Here is a 17,926-nt window from a genome sequence, read left to right as displayed (position 1 = left end):
AACATTAAGCCAGAAGGAGATGGCAGCCAGGCTGGGGCTGGGGAGCCCACACAGTACTTGGGCAAGGCAGTGAAGGCACTTGTCCAGGAGAAGCTCTCTGAGCCATGGAAGATGTACCTGCGCCGGTAAGGAGGGCATGGGACTGGGGAGAGAGGAGAGGGAACAGTCACTCCCTTGGCAAAGTGTCTGGCTCATTAGTTCACACTTGAATGCAGAGTTCCCTTGAATTTAAAGATCTAATTCTGTGATATGCTGATCACCTTCTGGAGAGCATTTAGTCCTCAGTCCTGCTACCTACAGTAGGTGTTAATCTGTAAGAAACATTATCTGTCCACACAGAATTATTTTACAAAGGGATCTGGAGAACCAACTACAGACAGATCTTCACCCAGTGCTGTTAGCCTGGACTTTATCTTAGCCCCTCTTTATGTCTCCAGTCTGCAAGTCCAGGGCACCACTTGCTCCCAGCACTGAACTTCTGCTAGACTATGGTTAGTTAAAATGCTTGCTGTGGCATTTCCTCTGATCACAGGAGCAGGCCACTGAAACAAAGTCCAGGGTGTAGGGGGTATGGGAACTGGGATGGTTTCTGCTGGTTTTGTTGTAGACACGAAGGCTCAAAAGGAAAATGGAACAGATACAAAACTCACCCACACACAGACACATGCACATACATGCCCAGACAGACACATGCTTTGAGCATACACAGATACACCCAGGCAGACACATAAGGGTTTGTGCTCTGACACAGAGCTGCCTACAAATGCCTGTGGACACTTAGTACATCACAGACTAATGGGGAAGACTAGAAAGTCTTCTAGTCCATCTGCCCCTGGCCAGTGTGAGATCCTTCCCTGCAGTCCATTTGCATTTTGTCCAGCCTAGCTGTAATTAAACCAAGCAGTGTGGCTGTTTCCTTGTCTCTGGGAGCATTATTCTACCACCTAATACATTTCACTGTCTTTTTTCATGGTATGCTGCCTGAATTTCCCTTTTTGCAATTTTGTTGCAGTTCTGGTTATATCCCCTTAAAACACAGCAGATAATTCCTCTCTGCAATTGGAGTTCACCCCCTTCAGATAGTCACAGACTTTTAGCACACCATTTAACCAAGCTTATTTACTTCCTTTAATCTGACTTTGTAAATTAGTCCCTTCAGCCTGATCCTGTTGTTGGCATTGTGGTTCCTGCTGTTCCCTGAATGGGTGCAGAGCTGGGCTGCCACTGCTGCATCCCCCCACCACACAGAACCACCTTCCTGCCCCACACATGCAGCTCCCAACTGTGCTACCTTGTTTGCATCTGCACTGCATAATGTAGATGTATCATGTTTACCATCCACTGCTACACAGGATTGCTTTTAATGGTGCTCTCATGAGTCCCCTACGTATAAAAACACCCACCCCCCAGATGCATGAGCTGTGTGCTTCCAAGTGCAACTCATATTCTGAACCTTCTCCCTTCTCTTTCAAGTCCTCTCCGTTATTTTTCTCCTCTTGCACTGGTGTTGCCAACTCCTCCCAGTTTAGTACCTTCTGTGAATTTCATTAACACGCTGTTTACTCCTTCTCCTAGATTACTAATGAAGATGTTAAATAAGCTCAGACCTAGCCAAAGTCATCCTTGCAGCATTCACAAGATGCCTCCTCCCAGCTCAATATGTTGCTGTTTGTCATTAGCCTTTGTTTACAGTCCTTCAGCCAGTTTCCAATCCAGGAGGTAGCATTCACATCCAGGCCAATTTGAATTAATTCTAAGCATATACAAGACTGTATCAAAATGCTTTACTAAAATCCAAATATATTGCATGCCTTCATCCACTAATTTTGTAATTCTATCAAAAAAAGCAATTAAATTTGTCTGGCAAGATTTATTCTTTATAATCCTGATGCTGTTTATTGCTCATGGTTCCTTTATCCTCTAGATGTTTAATGATTTTCTCCTCCCTCTTAATATTTGTTCCATTACTTTACTGGAAGGAGAAGTTAAGACTAGAGGTATGATAATTGCCAAAGATCACTTGTCTTTTTTTTTTTCCCTGAAAGAATCAGTACCTAGATTTGTAATTTTTTTTTTTCCTATTTCCTAGTACCTCCCTCTTCTCTATGGCTTGTAAAATAGCAAATAGTAATGCAACTGGTGAGTTCATTCCCATTGCACTTCAGGACATACATCATCTAGACTGGTTGATTTGTGCATATTCACATTTTCCAACCAGTCTCTTTACCTTCATTTCATCCCTCATTGTCTGTTTTGTCTCAATTTTCCCATCCAAAGCAGATGTTGTAAGCAGCCATTTTTGACTCATCACCTCCTGTTTTTATTGGACCTTCTTTCTAAGTACAATACCTCTGGTCCCTGATAAAACCACCCCTTTAGTTTTCAGTAACTTGGTTTCTTATCTCTTACCACACCTTTACTTTCCTTCATCTTCTCCCTGCAAGGCTTAACTGACTGCATGGATTCGATACCCACTGACCTTCCTTCTCCTGTACAAGCCTTTTTTTCTTGTTCCTTCACCATCAGGTTGTTACGAGGTCCCTCCTGGGAGCACACAGGCTGCTGTTTGTTTCTTGCTTTCCTGCTCATCAGAGCAATTGTAGTTTGTCCTATCTTAATTAGGCAAGATTCCCCTGTTAAGTTTCAGATCCTTCCTGCCAGTGTTTTTCACTTAATTCCTGGACTCCCTGTGATCCTGGAGGTTCCTGAAATCACATGTATTTGTGCTACCTTTGCTGAGTCCAGAGAATCTCAGCAGTGGATGAGCAGTGAAGCCATGCTAAAAGCCAGCGGGAGTTTCTCGGTCAAGTGTAGCTGGAGAGACTTTAGGTTCTTGTTCTGCATGTCCAGATCTGTGTAACAGGCAATAGGCAGCACCACCAGCAGTGCAGTTGTGCAGCAGGGATGGTGACATGAGAAAAGAGAACGGGAGCAGAGTTGAGGCACAAAGACAATACGTTGGTTCCAACACCACTTTTCTTGTGGGGCCTTGTGTAAGATGCCTGCTTGTCTGCTCTGGCCAGGTTTGGTACCAAGGACTTCTGCGACGCGCAGTGCGACTTCCTGCACAAGGTGCATTTCCACTGTGTGGTGGAGGAATGTGGAGCCCTCTTCAGCACCCTGGATGGAGCCATCAAGCATGCCAAGTAAGTAGGAGAGCGGGAGTCCTGGGAGGCCTTGAGAAAACTCCATGACACACACAGTGCAGGATGAGGCACCTTGCTGAGGAACTCCAGGCAAGGGCAGGAACGTGGCAGTCCCAAGGGCAGCAACTTGGGCACCCACGTGCTTCCTGTGCAAATGTGCTCAGCTAAATCACTGAAGAACACTGTCCTCTTCAACTTGGATTTGGAATAAATGCCCTCAACTTGTGGAAAAGTGTTAACAAGGCTGAGAGTTGAGAGTGTTTCTCTATAGCCTACTCGACAAACAGTGTGTTCAAGGAGACCCATATCTCCCACAGCACACAAGTACACCATACAAAGAAATATGGAAATACGGGAGGGAGATGAAATCCCAACCATTGTCACTGGATACAGGCTTTCCTGTGGAGCAGGCAGCTCCTCATCACTGCAGTGCAGAAAGCATTTTATTGTCTTAAGATTTCCCTAGCCCTTAGTTTATATAGGTTCACACCATGTGGATAAGGATCTTAAAATTAAATGGTCAAACTGTCTGGCCCAAGCTCCTTCTCACCTTGCCATGTTCTTGTATTGCAAACCCTTTGTCATTTCACATCATTTTGGAAAGTAGCAGAGAGCCCAGAGTTTGGTAGCCACAACTACAGGCCTTTTTAGGATTTAACCTCAGCTGATTTGCTTGCAGACTGCTGCCACGTTCTTGTTGATGTTTAATCAAGTTAGATGCAGTGGTCAAGAATTTCTGTCTGAATTACACTGTCCTTTTTCAGCTTTCACTTCCGAACTGAGGGTGGAACTGTGAAAAGTAACTCTGAGTCACCCTTCTCAACTGCTACTGAGAATAAGGCTTCACTGGCCCCTTCATCACCATCTGCTACTTCTGTCACCATGGCAAGTGCTCCTGCCCTTGACGTGCCCACTCCAAGTCCAGCTACTGTGCCCTCTGCCCCCACACTGCTCGCTTGGAAGCAGCTGGCTTCAGCTATACCCCAGATGCCTCAGATCCCAGCATCAGTGCCTAACCTGGCAACTTCACCCTTGGCAACGACTTCCCTGGAGAACGCCAAGCCTCAGGTCAAACCCGGATTTCTCCAGTTCCAGGAGAAGTAAGTTGAGGGAGGATGCTGCTTGTTGCATCCTCTGCAGCCTTCCAGTCTTCTGCTGCTCCTTGGAGCTGTAGTACTGCATCTGAATTCACCCACTGAGAGACCTTCTCCTAGAAAGTACTCTGTGCCTCTGGTTTTGTAGTGTCAGTTTATAAAGTAATTCACAAGCTAGACAGTAAACACACATTGCTGGACTGCTTTTAAAACATTCCAGAAGTTCCACAGTGTTTCTGTTACGTAGACAGAAAGAGGCACAGAAGTTCTGTGGTGTGCAGGAGGATGCAGGGGTCCAGCATCAGGTTAAGCATTACAGCTTAGCTATTAGGTTGGTGGAATATCAGTCTCTGGGGCATACACTAGCAGTCATCTGTCTTCCTCCAGAGTGTATTAATTCTGTTCCATGTACCTGAGTAGGTGCCATTGGGTACAGTGCTTGGGATCCAAGAGATCAATGTTCAGCTACCTCTGATCTGACCTCTGTTTGTGCAGCCAGAAATCCATGGAATGGGTGGGGGGAGTCAGGGACCAAAACCATTTAGCTGATTGAATGGGCCAGTGCTGGTTTTGTCTGATCAGGGGAAGCCTGGCATCCTGCAGTGTGCATGCCCAAGAGTCCCATTTCAGTTACACAAAACTGAGATGGGAGATACTGTCTGAATCCTTGGAGGTCAGTACAGGCAGAAAAGGAGAACCAGCATCTACCAGCAGAATCCAGGTCTTGAGGGAGCTTTAAATTGGAAGTGTGGCTCTCAGAGACTACAGACCCCACCATGCACTGCTGCAATTCAATAATCTTAATGAAGAAAGTGCACTAGCTTGGTGGGACTGCAGTAGTGTTGCCAGCATCAATTTTACTGAAGAGGAAGGTGGTTATGGGAAATCTGTAGGCCATGTTTGGAACAGAGGCTTCAGCTGGGCTCCCCTTGAATTCAATTTTGGCAAAGAAATGAATGTGTGAAATGAGTGAAGGTGACGACTGGGTTTTGGGTGTGTTCCAGTGATCCCTGCCTGGCAACGGACTGCAAGTACGCCAACAAATTCCACTTCCACTGTCTCTTTGGGAACTGCAAGTATGTGTGCAAAACCTCTGGCAAAGCAGAATCCCACTGCCTGGACCACATCAACCCCAACAACAATTTGGTGAATGTGCGAGACCAGTTTGCTTACTACTCCCTGCAGTGTCTCTGTCCGAACCAGGTAAGAGCAAGCCAAGAGCAGTGTTCCAGCTGGAGCATGTGTGTGGGAGAAGAACGAGAAAGGACAAGTAGGCTGCTCAGTAGGAAGTGAGGCTGAGTGCTTCAGTCCTGGTCTAGCTATGGAACTGTGGAAGGATCTTAATTACATGGTCTAGCAAAATGTTTGGTTTCGATCAAACTGAAAATTGCAGTGGTTTTATGTTTCTTTAACTTGGGTGAAGTCAAGGCAACTAGAACGAGCCAAGAGACACAAGATGAAATAAAATAACCTATGATGAATACCAAGGAGAGCCACAGGTTAGGTTTGGGATGTTGAGAATAGTGCAGTACAGAATACATGACAGCAATACAAAATACATGCCAGGCAACAAGGCTGCACTGCAGCTTCTGGAAGATAAAATGGATGTGATCTAGAGTATCAGCCGAGGCCTCTCTCATGGCTCAGAGGGACAGGATTAGTAGCAGGCAGAGGAGAGTGCATTTGGTTTAGATAGGCTTAAGGCAACCTGCTCGTGTGCTCCTCCCCAGCACTGTGAATTCAGGATGCGGGGGCATTACCATTGTCTTCGTCCTGGCTGCTACTTCGTGACTAACATCACCACCAAGCTGCCCTGGCACGTGAAGAAGCACGAGAAGGCAGAGAGAAGGGCAGCCAATGGCTTCAAGTATTTCACCAAGCGAGAAGAATGTGGCAGACTAGGTGAGCTGCTTTTTTTCTTTCCTCCCTCACCTTTCTCATGTGGTCTGTTCTGTGTCCAGGCTAAGAATGCCACGAGTTAGAGCCTGCAAGTTGTGCTTAAGATGTATTTGTATTTTGAGGTTTGGTTTTATTTAATATATATCAGATGTGTAATTTGATCATTAAATCACTGAACAAGAAATAGAACAAAACAGAAAGCAATTCCTGATCTGAGTTGAAGCATATTTTCCCAAATAGACCCAAGTTAAATGGATAGAAACTGTAATACAGAGGATTTTATATATTTATTTATTTATTTGGAGATGGAGCTTCCCCTTTGTTTTTCCTTTTTATCTAATTGTCAAGGCCTTTTTGTTTGTTTGGGTTTTTGGTTTTACTTTGTAGTCTTTTGGGCCTAATGGTTGTGTTGGGTGGAGTTTAAGGGTGCTCTTAGGAGTAAAACAAAGCATAGGGCAAACGCCTGTTCTGGGGAGTGCCTTGTGTGAAAGTCTTCCTCCATCAAGGAAGCTGCTGCTTTGCATGATTCCAGGCAGCTTCAGATGAGATTTCAGGGGTTTTTTTGGCCATCACCAGTGCAGCATATTGAAAGCCAAAGGGCAAATGACCAGAGATAACAGGTATGGAGAAGAGCATTCAATAAACCCCTCCCTTCTCCTCCAAAACCGTGCTCCACAGCCCCTCCTGAGCAGCAGGGAACACAGCGCTGTGTCTTTGTGCCAGCCTCCCACCAGAGCAAGCCCAGGGGAACACAGAGATGTGGCACAGCCTCACACTGTGGCTGGCCCACTTGCCAAAACTATTAGCAGCTCTGCAGCAGTTATTAAATCTAAGTGCCTCTAGTGTAAAGCTGGTAGAACAAACACACAACAGCAGAAGGTAGAATGCATTCCCAGGGAGGTATCAAGAGCTGAAATCCAGGGCTCTAAATTTTAGGAATCCCTGAAGAGAGCTCCAGCAGAGCTCTCTCCTGAACTGCCTGGGATTCACTTAACCCTTCTAGCTGTGCTTTGGCTTAACAGCAGCACAGACCCAGTCTTCCCTGTCGCTCCTGTTTGAACAAAGGCTGAAACAAAACCGGGTTCAGAATAACATTTTTGGGTGCCATCCTCTCACACTGCAGGGAAACAGCCACAATAACCAGAACCCAACTTCTTTTTTTCATCTTTGAGCACAGCACGAATTTATACCCAAATGGCAGCTTGTTTGTGGTAACCTGGGTAATGAGTGTCAACACGCCACAGCCAGTACTTACCTGGGTCTCATTTGCACATGTCAGTAGATTCAGCAGTTGCTGTTATTTACTCAACTTTAGGTGTTTCAGGTGATAGCAGGGGCTAGACAAAGCAGGACAATGATATATGACACCCAGCCTACACGGATGCCCTAGCAACAGGCGAGCCTTCACCTGCCCTTTGCTGATACTGTTTTCAGTCCCGCCAGCACTGTTTGTTCTCCATCCCAAGGAACAGCACAACGTGATGGGGAGGGCAGATGAGGTGGGGCTGTGGGGGAGTGCAATACCTAAACAAACATAAACTTGGCATGCACATAAAACGCTATCTGTGAGCTAAAGATGGGCTGGGTGATTCAGGAGCCGTTTGGCAGCGAGGCATCTCCAGGCTGTGCGTGTGTCAGCACTGTTTATTTTTGGGAGCAGGCAGCCAGCAGTGTGTACATGTGCCCACAGCCTGGGCTTGCCATGCCAGAACTGTACGTTTCGCCAGCACTCTGCGTTTGCCTCTGGAGATGCAGGCAGCACGATGGGCTGGTGTAGCTGGATGTGTTTGTGTGGGTGTAGGTGGTTATGCCAGCATGTGAATGCATGTCTCTGTGTGCCTTCTACATTGTGTATGAATACATGGCAGGTGCAGAAAGCACTGGCCTGCTCTAAGGGCTGTCGGTGTTTCTGAACAAACACAGATCATAGATTTTTTTTTAAATATGTCTGTTTGTGCATGTATAAATACATACATGGATGGATGGATGGGGATGGAGAGGGAGAGACAAAAAATACGGGTGCGGATATATGAGTAGAACAGAGCCTGTCTGTTGGTCTCTCTGTATATAAGGATACGGCCAAGGAATGATGGAGAACAGACAGAACCTGATTATTGATACAGCTGTGGTTTAACTAGAACAAGCCATTATTTATCAGCTACATTATATGCAGGGAACTATCCATGAGGAGCAAAACGTGTCGTGCTGTCTGACAGAACCCGTATAAATCGCTTGTTCAGGAGCTGCCCCTATTGCACAACAAACCTGGAGTGGCACTAGGCACTTCCTGGCTCATTTCTGTCTCTCCAGAGAGCACACTCTGTCCAGAGCTAGAGCTTTTAAGGGACTCCTTTTCTGAGAGCACAGTTAAAGGAAAAAAGAGAAAAAGAATTTTTCATTGCTAACCTAATGACGAGCGTGTAGATTGTAACTTCTATAACACAGTTCAGTGTCTGGGGGTTATGCAGAGACAGAGGTGCTGGCTAGGGCTGGAGGGCACAAGGCACTACTAAATATGATGGTAACATTCTTTCTTTATAATAAAACAAAGAAGGATGGGACTAGTTTGCAGCTCAGGCTCACTTAGTAAAGCAGTGTACACTGTAATCCTCTCTTGCAGTTGCTCAGCAGGCAGAAGATCGTGGGGTTTTTTCATTCAGGAATGTTTCTGAAGAACCTGTGAGCACTGATTATCTTCAATCCACCAGAAACCGATGTAGCAGCAGCCTTGTCCTGTCTCCAGCTCATCTTCCCTACAATTCCTTTCCCTCTTGGTACCTTCCATGTACTACATCCAATGGTTTTGTGTCTGCAGGTTGCAAATACAACCAGGTGAACAGCCACTTCCACTGCATTCGTGAGGGCTGCCAGTTCTCCTTCCTGCTCAAGCACCAAATGACATCCCATGCCAGAAAGCACATGAGAAGGATGCTGGGGAAGAACTTTGATCGTGTTCCTACTCAGGTGAGTCACTGCTTACTGAAGTTGTACATCTGCAGGTCGTGCTGGTCCCTTTGGTTGCTTGCTGCAGAACTGCATTAGTGCCAAGACACTTCTACTCAAACTCTTCAGGATATATGTTTGCACTGGGGATGCAACTGTGATATGTGAGTTCACCCAAGGTACCTTTACCTGGTTGGACTTATACAATATGAGGGAAGATGATGAAGCACAGACATCAAAACATTAATTGGTCTAAAGAGATTTTCCTTGTGAATTACGCAGAAAAAAAATTGAGACGGGTAACACCAAAACCTCATATTTACAACTTGCATTCCCTCCCTGCTCTCTCAATATTCACCAATTGGCCTATTAGCATTAAAGTGTTCAGGATGTGAAGAATTGATTGTGCTGGGTGAATCAAACATTTCCTGTTGCACATAAAGAACTGTTTGCTGCTTCCACCTAGGATGGGCAAAATACTAGTCTTGAAATTTCTCTTCCCTTATTGATTTGGAGTTAGTTTGGGACGTTTGAAGTTAGTTTGGGGCACTCGTCCTCTTCTCAGGAATTGATGCAGTTGCTTCTTTTCCAGCACATAACTGAGAGCAACGGGCAGATTAGGTTCATCTGTTTTACAAATAAACTGAAGAGTTTCAACTGCAGCCCTGAGCTGCAGCTCGGAATGGCAGCAGTCCTGCAACCTCCTGCTTGTGCTTATTCCTTAGTTCCTTTAACTTCCATTGACCTGGGAGGTGAAACAAGACAGCTTTAAACCCTTGTGACAGCCCAGAGCCTAGGAACATCTTCTGGTATATGAAAAGCAGAAAGGGCCAGCTGCAGAAGCAAGATGGGAACCCTGTCTTGTGATGTGAACATGCACAGCATCCGCAGACGTCACCGGTTTCAGTCTGTGGTCCCCTGTTGCAGTGTCTCAGCACACAGGCACCAGGGCACTCATGTCAGTAGTTGTATTTCCAGTCTCTGAATGCAGCAGGACCTACACAGGAAGGTAGTAATGCCAAGATTAACACCTCCTGGTTCTGAATGCATCAGAATCCACACACCAGGATACTGGTGCCAAGATTAACACTCCCAGCCTCTGAGCGCAGCACAATTCACTTACCAGGGTACATGTGCCAACTGTAATGCTCTGAGCTCCCAGGGAAGGAGGATGCCAGCTCCTAGCCACGGTGCCATGGGTCCCACTCACGAGCATGTTCCAGCCATCCCTCGTGAACTGGCAGAGAGAGAAACGTGCAGACAGATGGTTTTGGTCTTGGCATCTTGCTTTTGGTGTTAAAAGTCCCCGTCCTGTTTCTTGCTGCAGGTTATTGGCCACACTCCAAGAAATGAAAATCTCCCCCAGGTTGGCAGCATGGCACCCAGCCCAGCCTCATCAGGAACCCCAGCTTCCTTTCAGGGACCCCCAAGCATGATGGACACCGAAACAGACGAGTACATGGATTACACTGGCTGTAGCCCTGGGGGTATCTCCTCTGAATCTTCCAACATGGACCGCAGCTGCTCCAGCACTCCAGTGGGCAACGAGAGTACATCAGCAGGTAAGAGAGAAGGGCTGGGCTGGGGTAAGATGGATCATCAGTTGCCTGCTGTCTTGGGAGATAAATTCATGAAGAGAGGCCAAAGGACAGTCATTCCTTAAAATACAGTTATAGCTTCACAGTAGTGCCTCCTACTAACCTAGCTCCCATCATCTGTGGGAAGGGATCCATCAAAATGTGCACCTCAAGCATCCATGAACTAACAGCACATCCTTTTTCTCCCCTGATGAGAAATTTTTATCCTATGTCTTGGAGTTGGATCTATTTTAATAACTGATTTTAAAAAGACAAAAAAAGAGTTGTGGGCCTCCTCTGTACTTGGCATTTCCCCTGGTGTCTTTTTGTATCTCCTTGTGCAGCATCTGAAGATGCACAAGGCACTTTCCTGTATTGTTGAGGTACAGAAAGACTGTACAAAAGCAAATACATGCACAGGGGAAAGAAACCTACCACATCTTTAGAAAGCAGCTCAGTGAGCTTCCTTCATGCAAAAAACTCTTGTTCCACTCTGTGCAGTGTTGCACACGGGAGCCCTCCATCATCCCCTCTTTTTGGAAGGAAGTTTCTGCCATTGTTTCCTGTTTGCCAGGATAATGTGGAGCCATCTCCCCGTGCCCTCTATTACAGGGTTATCTTTCCAGTAGTCAGGTTATCTTTTATGAATTCCATTGTCATCTAGTGGTGATCCAGGGATCTTTTAGCTGTCCTTCCCGGGGTTAAGCACCACATTCTAGAGAGGCTGCCTCAATGAGTCTGCTTTAGTTGTGTACACATTTTCCTGCTTTTCTTCCCCATACCAGTTGGGTGAAGGGATGACAGAGCCCATCTAACCCTATGCTGTATGAACACTGCTGGGTCGTGACAGTGGTTGCCCCATGACATGAAAGCTCCTCCCATGGGCTCTGGTGGGACAGTGTCAGTACTTTGTCAGTCCTGACTGGTCCCAGTCCCACCCTGAGGAGGTGGCCCCACTGCTGGCCAGGCAGGGAGCAGCTCCACCCTCCCCGAGTGCAGGGGCTCCCTCAGAGCCATCAGTTGGTTCAAGCTGGCACCATATTGATGAACAGGGACCAAAAGGAGCAGGATTTTCTGTGTGAGAGCCTGCAGCTCTTCCCCCCTGCCACTGAAGCCACCTGACCTTCTGCAGAGACAACCCTCCTCTTCCTGATGCTGTCAGTTCCTCACCTTCTGTTTCTTCTCTGTTACAGTTCTGTTTCATACATTTGTGAATGTATTTTCCATTTTCATCATATTGCTTCTGCTCTTGGGTTCTCATTTCAGTTCTTTTGTTCTTGTTTTGTTTTGGTTTCGGTTTCTTTTGGTTTTGATGTTTTTGTTTTTGTTTTTTTTTTCTTTTTTTCCTTTTTTTCTGCTTTTTTTTCTCTCCACATTCTCCAGGCTGCCTGGTTCCTCCTACTGCTACTGCTGCTGCCGAGGATGCCACCCACAATGCACCACAACCTCAGCCACCATCTCTGCCTCCATCTTTCTCACAAGCCCTGCTTAGGTCTCCCCTTCCCACCCTCCCCTATCTCTTCTCTCCATCTTGTCTCTCATACTCTCTGCTCAGTGCCACTCTGGGATCCAGCAGGGGCATTGTCATGCCTGCCGCCAGCACCGCTGGGTTTTCGCCCATCATTGCCACTCCAACTCCAGTAAAAAGTGACGTTCCCTTAGTTCAGGATGCAGCAGGTAACACTTCTTTGCTTTCTCTCTTAGTGTCCTGTGCCCATCTCCTTCCCCACTCACCCTGCCCACATTTTTGTCTCTGCACCTTGGGGTCAGTAGAACAGCACACGTCACTCTGTGTCTCACCTGACTTTAGCCAGGGGCCTGTCCATGCCTACTCCTGTCTGCTGACACAGGAACCACAGCCAAAGGGGAACCCAAACCACAGCAAATCATTGAGAGACATCCAGACACCTGAGAGCAATTTCCACCCATTCTAAGCCATGAGAAAAATGTAACCAAATCCATAGTTAAAAAGCACTTCCAGCCTCTTGGTAACAGCAGGGTGGCCACAAGGCAAACTTTTGCTCACGTAGCATTTAATGGGACTTGGAATTCTTGTTTAGATCTTTCAGGCCACCCAGCCCAGTGCCTACCACAGGCAGCTGCACACATCTCAGCAGGTCAGTGTCTGACAAGATATCCAGTTCTGTGGTTTTAGCAGTCTTAGTAGCTTCAGTGCTGCCGATTCATACACAAAGCCAGAAAATTCAGGGCTGCTTTCCCCAGCACAAGTAACAGTGAAGTACAAGTCAGTGTCACTGCAGTGACATCATCAGACAGCTTGGGCTGTTTCTCACACTCACTGTTATTTATATCTGCTCTTAACAGCTGCAGAAAATACGTCTAAATTTTGAGTTTAAAGCTGCCATGTTTCCCATGTGTGACTAAGATCAGAAGACGTCTCAGGCTGGGGATTCTCATTCCAGCTGGGAATGTTTTTAGGGTGTGTCTCAGTTTTGGCTTCTTTTCTCAACTCCCAGCTCTTTTCTAGTTAATTAAGGGCATATTTGTGTGTAAGGTTCACACTTAAGAGGATCCTGGCAGCCTACAAATGTCCCAGTCCTTCTTCCTGCCAGTTTTAGTAATGCACAAATCCAGGGTAAATGGTTGGGGGTATGGCTGGAGGACCAACTCCACTTGGAATCTCACAGGTTTTTCTGATGGGACTTGGCAGGGGAAGGATCCTCACCCTGTTCAGAGTGTGTTTCAATGAACAAAATTGACAAGAAACTGTATTTTTGGAGGTTTTGTTTATTTGTTTGTTTTCTAACTGATTTGCATGCAGCCTGAAATTACTTCACCTTGTGCTGTGCTTTCCTCTAATGATGTATTTTTAGATTTCTTTTACCTGTGTATAGTTTTTGTGAATATTTACATTAGTAGTGGCTGAAAAGACAGGCTCATGGCCCACACTTACCATTGAGATTTGCTTGGGATTACATCTGTTTGAGGCCTGTAATCTTCAGTCAGGTGCTAGGGACTGAACGTTGTCTCGTGGCTGAAGGAGGAGAGTGCATCAGGTTGTCCTCGTTCTGCTCCACACCCTTGCTCTGAAACTTTGCCTGTGTGAGAAAACAGAGTTGGTTTCATTAAATCTGAACTGTTACAAAAGCTGGGCAGGCACACTGAGTTCAAAACAGGTAAAACTGAATTTCTACTTATTTCCCAGATTGCCCACCCAGAGTATTCTCCCTAGGACACATTCTGTCTGAAGGCAGGCGAGATGAGCACTCACACTAACGAGAGAGGCTTGATGGCTTGGCTGCCATTGTGCTTAGGAGGAGGAGTTGATCTGGACAGCAGCGATTTGTCCAGGCAATGATGCACTTACCCTGGTCGCCTGGAAGTGCAGAAACAGATTTTACAATTCCAGATGTTTTGAGGGGGAGCAGAGAGTTAATTGGTCACAGGTTCTATAGCTAAGAGCTTGCTAATTTAAAATCTGCAGTGACAGAAAGTTCTTCTTTCATTGCTAGCTGGTTAAATTAGCCTTAATGTGCCGTTACCACCAGCTACATGTCACCAAGATGGTCTCACCATGGATGCCCCAAGCTGACATCTACATTGGCAGCCTGGGGAAAAGTGCCATGAATGGGTGTGGAAAAGCCTTTTGTTCTTTGCTTATCCACAGTCCGTACGGCCCGGCCACACCAACGATCTGGAGAGGAGGTTGAGCTCTCTCCAGCACAGTGCCAGTCTAGCTTTGGGAGGCTTCCTTCAAAGCTCACCACCTTCTCTTAAAAGGGTTGTCACTGGAAGGGCCAGCTGTGGCAAAAACAGTATTCATCACTTCTACTACCTGCTTATCAGCCAGGAAAACAATAATTCTACAACAGTCAAACAGATGACTGTTCCTTCAGTCTCCTAGACAAGGATGCAAGCTGCTCTGGATTCTCAGGCCCCAGGCACTGCATGTCACAAATCATGCCTCTTTTTAAGAGGATGGCAGTTGCAGCATGAGGAGAGGCAAAAAAAAAAAGAAGTCTCTTTTAGTTGCAAGCTATAATTTCCAATTACACTCACAGTTCTGCACCTGGTGAGAAATTCTTGCCTCCAACCTTGTCTGTGCTGCATGTTGATACTGGAGATTGTGGTTTGGTTCTGGAAATAGCAAGCAGAGAAGAAAAAATAGTTAATAGATATAATGAGGTCGAGTCCTTGATGTCAGCCTGATCCTAGGGGACATGAGCACCAGCCAGTTGTGCTGGCCCTGTGAATGGAAGTGGAAGATAGATGAGGGTTCTTTATTTACTAGGGGCATCATGTGATTTTTGAGACCCAAGGGAAAGCTGCAGAACTGGTATTTTCTCTCAGAGTCCACTGGCTAGTGATGATGAGAATTAGCCCCATTGAACATCTGTCCATCTGTCTTTCTAAGTGCACTCATCGTAATATGTAGGCTCATTACAGTGAGGGATGGTGCAGTCTCCTGGCCAAAGTCCATCCTATTTCTATAAATTCCCCCCTTGCAGTTTTAATCACGCATGGGATCTTCCTTCACTTCCTGCCTGTCCTTGGCAATGGTGGAGGATTACCAGAGCCTGGGTAGGGAGAACAGCACACACGTACTGCTTTTTAACGTGCTTGAACTCCTTCACCACTTCAACCCCAGGGAAGTGCAGTGGCACACCTCAGTCCTTGCACTGGAACGAGCCAGCTCCTCTATATTTTTGAGGAAAACAGGACTCGAGATGAACTAAGCAGCAGCAGAAGCTGTGAGGGTAGGGGAACAGAGAAGCAACAGTTAACATTGGGATGATCAGGTGTTCCAGAGCAGAAGTGCCAGGCAAGGTGGGATGTGCTGAAAATGGAGGAAGCTCTGTCCAGCAGCAGTGCCCAGCGGGCCTCAGCCAGCCCCCGGCCCCAGAGCTGAGGCTTCCTTAGAGCTGGCGGGACGAGCTGCGGGGTGGGAGCGGTGGTGGCACCGCAGCCTGGCAAAGGCAGAGCGTGCCAGCAGGGCTGGGAGATGGAGGGAGACCTGGCTGCCAGCTACAGCGCTCTTGGCTTTCTCTCCCCAGGGAACACCATCACTATGCCAACTGCCTCGGGGGCCAAAAAGCGCTTCTGGATTATCGAGGACATGTCCCCCTTCGGCAAGCGCCGCAAGACCGCGTCCTCACGCAAGATGCTGGACGAAGGGATGATGCTGGAGGGATTCCGGCGCTACGACCTCTACGAGGACTGCAAGGACTCCAGCTGCCAGTTCTCCCTCAAGGTGACCCACTACCACTGCACGCGGGAGAACTGCGGCTACAAGTTCTGCGGCCGCACCCACATGTACAAGCACGCCCAGCACCACGATCGCGTTGACAACCTGGTATTGGATGATTTCAAACGCTTCAAGTCCTCGCTGAGCTGCAACTTCCCAGACTGTCAGTTCTCTGGCAACAGCACACACTTCCACTGTCTGCGCTGCGGCTTCCGCTGGCCCCACCGTAAGCACCACGGCAAGCAGGACGTCATCAGCGCCGCGGGCTTCTGCCAGTTCAGCTCCAGCGTGGACTGCGAGGTGCCTGACTGCAAGTACAAACTCAAGTGCTCCCACTTCCACTGCACCTACCCTGGCTGCAAACACACCGTGGTGGGCATGTCGCAGATGGACTCGCACAAGCGCAAGCACGAGAAGCAGGAGCGAGGGGAGCTTCCCGCCATCTCCCCTGGCCCTGAGGGGCTCGCCCACTCCGCTCTTGAGTATGACATCCAGAACTCTTCCATCAACCTGGACAGCTCCCTCAACCTCAGCGCCGACAACAACAGCTCCCTCTTCTTCCTGCAGAATGCAGCAGGCGTGGGCCTCAATGACTCCCTGGACCTCAGCAAGAAGCAGTCAGAAGCCACTGAGGGTCCCTCTCCGAGCAGAGCCGGGACCGCGCCCCAGGAGAGGGCGGCGGCGGCGCCTGGCTCCGGTGATGTGGAGGACGAGGATGACTCTTCCCAAGAGGATGAAGAGGATGATGAGGAGGAGATGAATGAAGAAGAGGAGGATGATGAAGAGGAGGAGGACGATGATGACGATGAGGAGGATGATGAAGAGGAAGACTTGAACACAGATTCTGAAGAATCGCTGCCTGACCCGGAGGGCCTCTCCACTAAACAGGAGGGAGAACCAGAGGAGGCTGCTTCTTCCACAGACCATGGTGATGCTTCCAGGCCACAGGGCGAGCCAGCCCTTACTCCAGCCCCAACTCCTGCTCCAGCTCCAGCTGCTGCCCCAGCCTCTACCGCTGCTCCAGCAGCTTCTCCTTAATCTCAGAGACAGCAGCGGCAGTGGTTTGGTTTTGCTCTTACACAGAATTACTGAGGACCCCATATGAGGCAAGAACAAAGATTGGGATGGCAAGTGAAAAACAAACTCCGTGCCATACACACGAGAGAGAGAGGAAGGAAGGAAGGAAACCCACGCTCCTCCACAGCCCCCAAACGAGAGACAGGTTCGCAGCAGGACTGGTGCTGCATCACTTCATTCTGCAGATCACACAACACGGGGGCAGGACGCAGCAAAAAAAACCCAAACCCTTTTACACAGACATGAACCTTGAGGGTACCAGCTGCTTCCCCTGCTCCCTGCATGGTGCGTGGGGCCTGTGCCCATCTGGGGACCCTTTGTTATGGGTGGGGCTCTATCCCCCCGTTTTTCTTTCTGGGTTTTATTTTTCCATGTTTTCAGTTGTACGATATTAATAATAATCTCCACTTCTTGGAGGGGGGTGGGTGGGAACAACAGGTAATGAATTTTAGAACTATATATCTGTGTGTGTGTCTCTCTATATATAATGTACACACACACACACATATATAAAATTCAAGGAATTGGTGTCACAGAGACAACAAGCTCAGCTTTTGCCAGTGGGGAGGAGGGGTGAGGGGTTCCCCCTCCACCCACCCCCCTTCTTTCTCCAGCATTAAATGGATGGCAAGGGTGGGAGTGGGTATTTATTGTCACATAAATGAGGATGCATTAATGAATGAGCAGGGGTGGGAATGGGACACTCCTCTGTTCTTCCAGATCCTTTTTACTATTAATGATAATAATTTTGAATGCTATTTATATTGTAAAACTTTCTCAGTCTACACTTTCTCTGTAGGACACCTCTCCTCATCCCTGCTGCTCTGCCTGTAGGGATTTAGCTGAAGTAACTTGGGAAGAACCCAGCGGGCAGTTAAGGGGTCTGTCACACTGGAGGACTGGGGTTAAGCTCCCATCCAGCTCCATCTCATCCCGACCCCCAGGTGCTTCCTCTCTGTTGAGGGTGAGGCGTTTTTGTGGTGC

General features: G+C 47.6%; 1 protein-coding gene across 1 annotated transcript in view; it reads left to right on the top strand.

Moving 5' to 3' along the window:
* The window catches only part of LOC103770384 (zinc finger protein castor homolog 1-like), a gene marked incomplete at its 5' end in the record, with an annotated part of 21,134 nt that extends 4,231 nt beyond the window's left edge, over positions 1-16,903 (top strand). Inside the window, 8 exon segments of the mRNA XM_008937641.1 lie at positions 1-125; positions 3,024-3,146; positions 3,911-4,246; positions 5,245-5,443; positions 5,971-6,142; positions 8,955-9,103; positions 10,410-10,644; positions 15,675-16,903. The exon segment at positions 1-125 is cut by the window's left edge and continues 3 nt beyond it. Coding sequence (XP_008935889.1) covers positions 1-125; positions 3,024-3,146; positions 3,911-4,246; positions 5,245-5,443; positions 5,971-6,142; positions 8,955-9,103; positions 10,410-10,644; positions 15,675-16,903 — 2,568 coding nt within the window.
* Between the last annotated feature and the right edge of the window lie 1,023 nt (positions 16,904-17,926).

The sequence above is a fragment of the Merops nubicus genome, unplaced genomic scaffold (assembly GCF_000691845.1).
Source record: "Merops nubicus isolate BGI_N331 unplaced genomic scaffold, ASM69184v1 scaffold34183, whole genome shotgun sequence".
NCBI lineage: Eukaryota > Metazoa > Chordata > Aves > Coraciiformes > Meropidae > Merops > Merops nubicus.
This window is presented reverse-complemented; position numbering and strand designations above follow the sequence as displayed.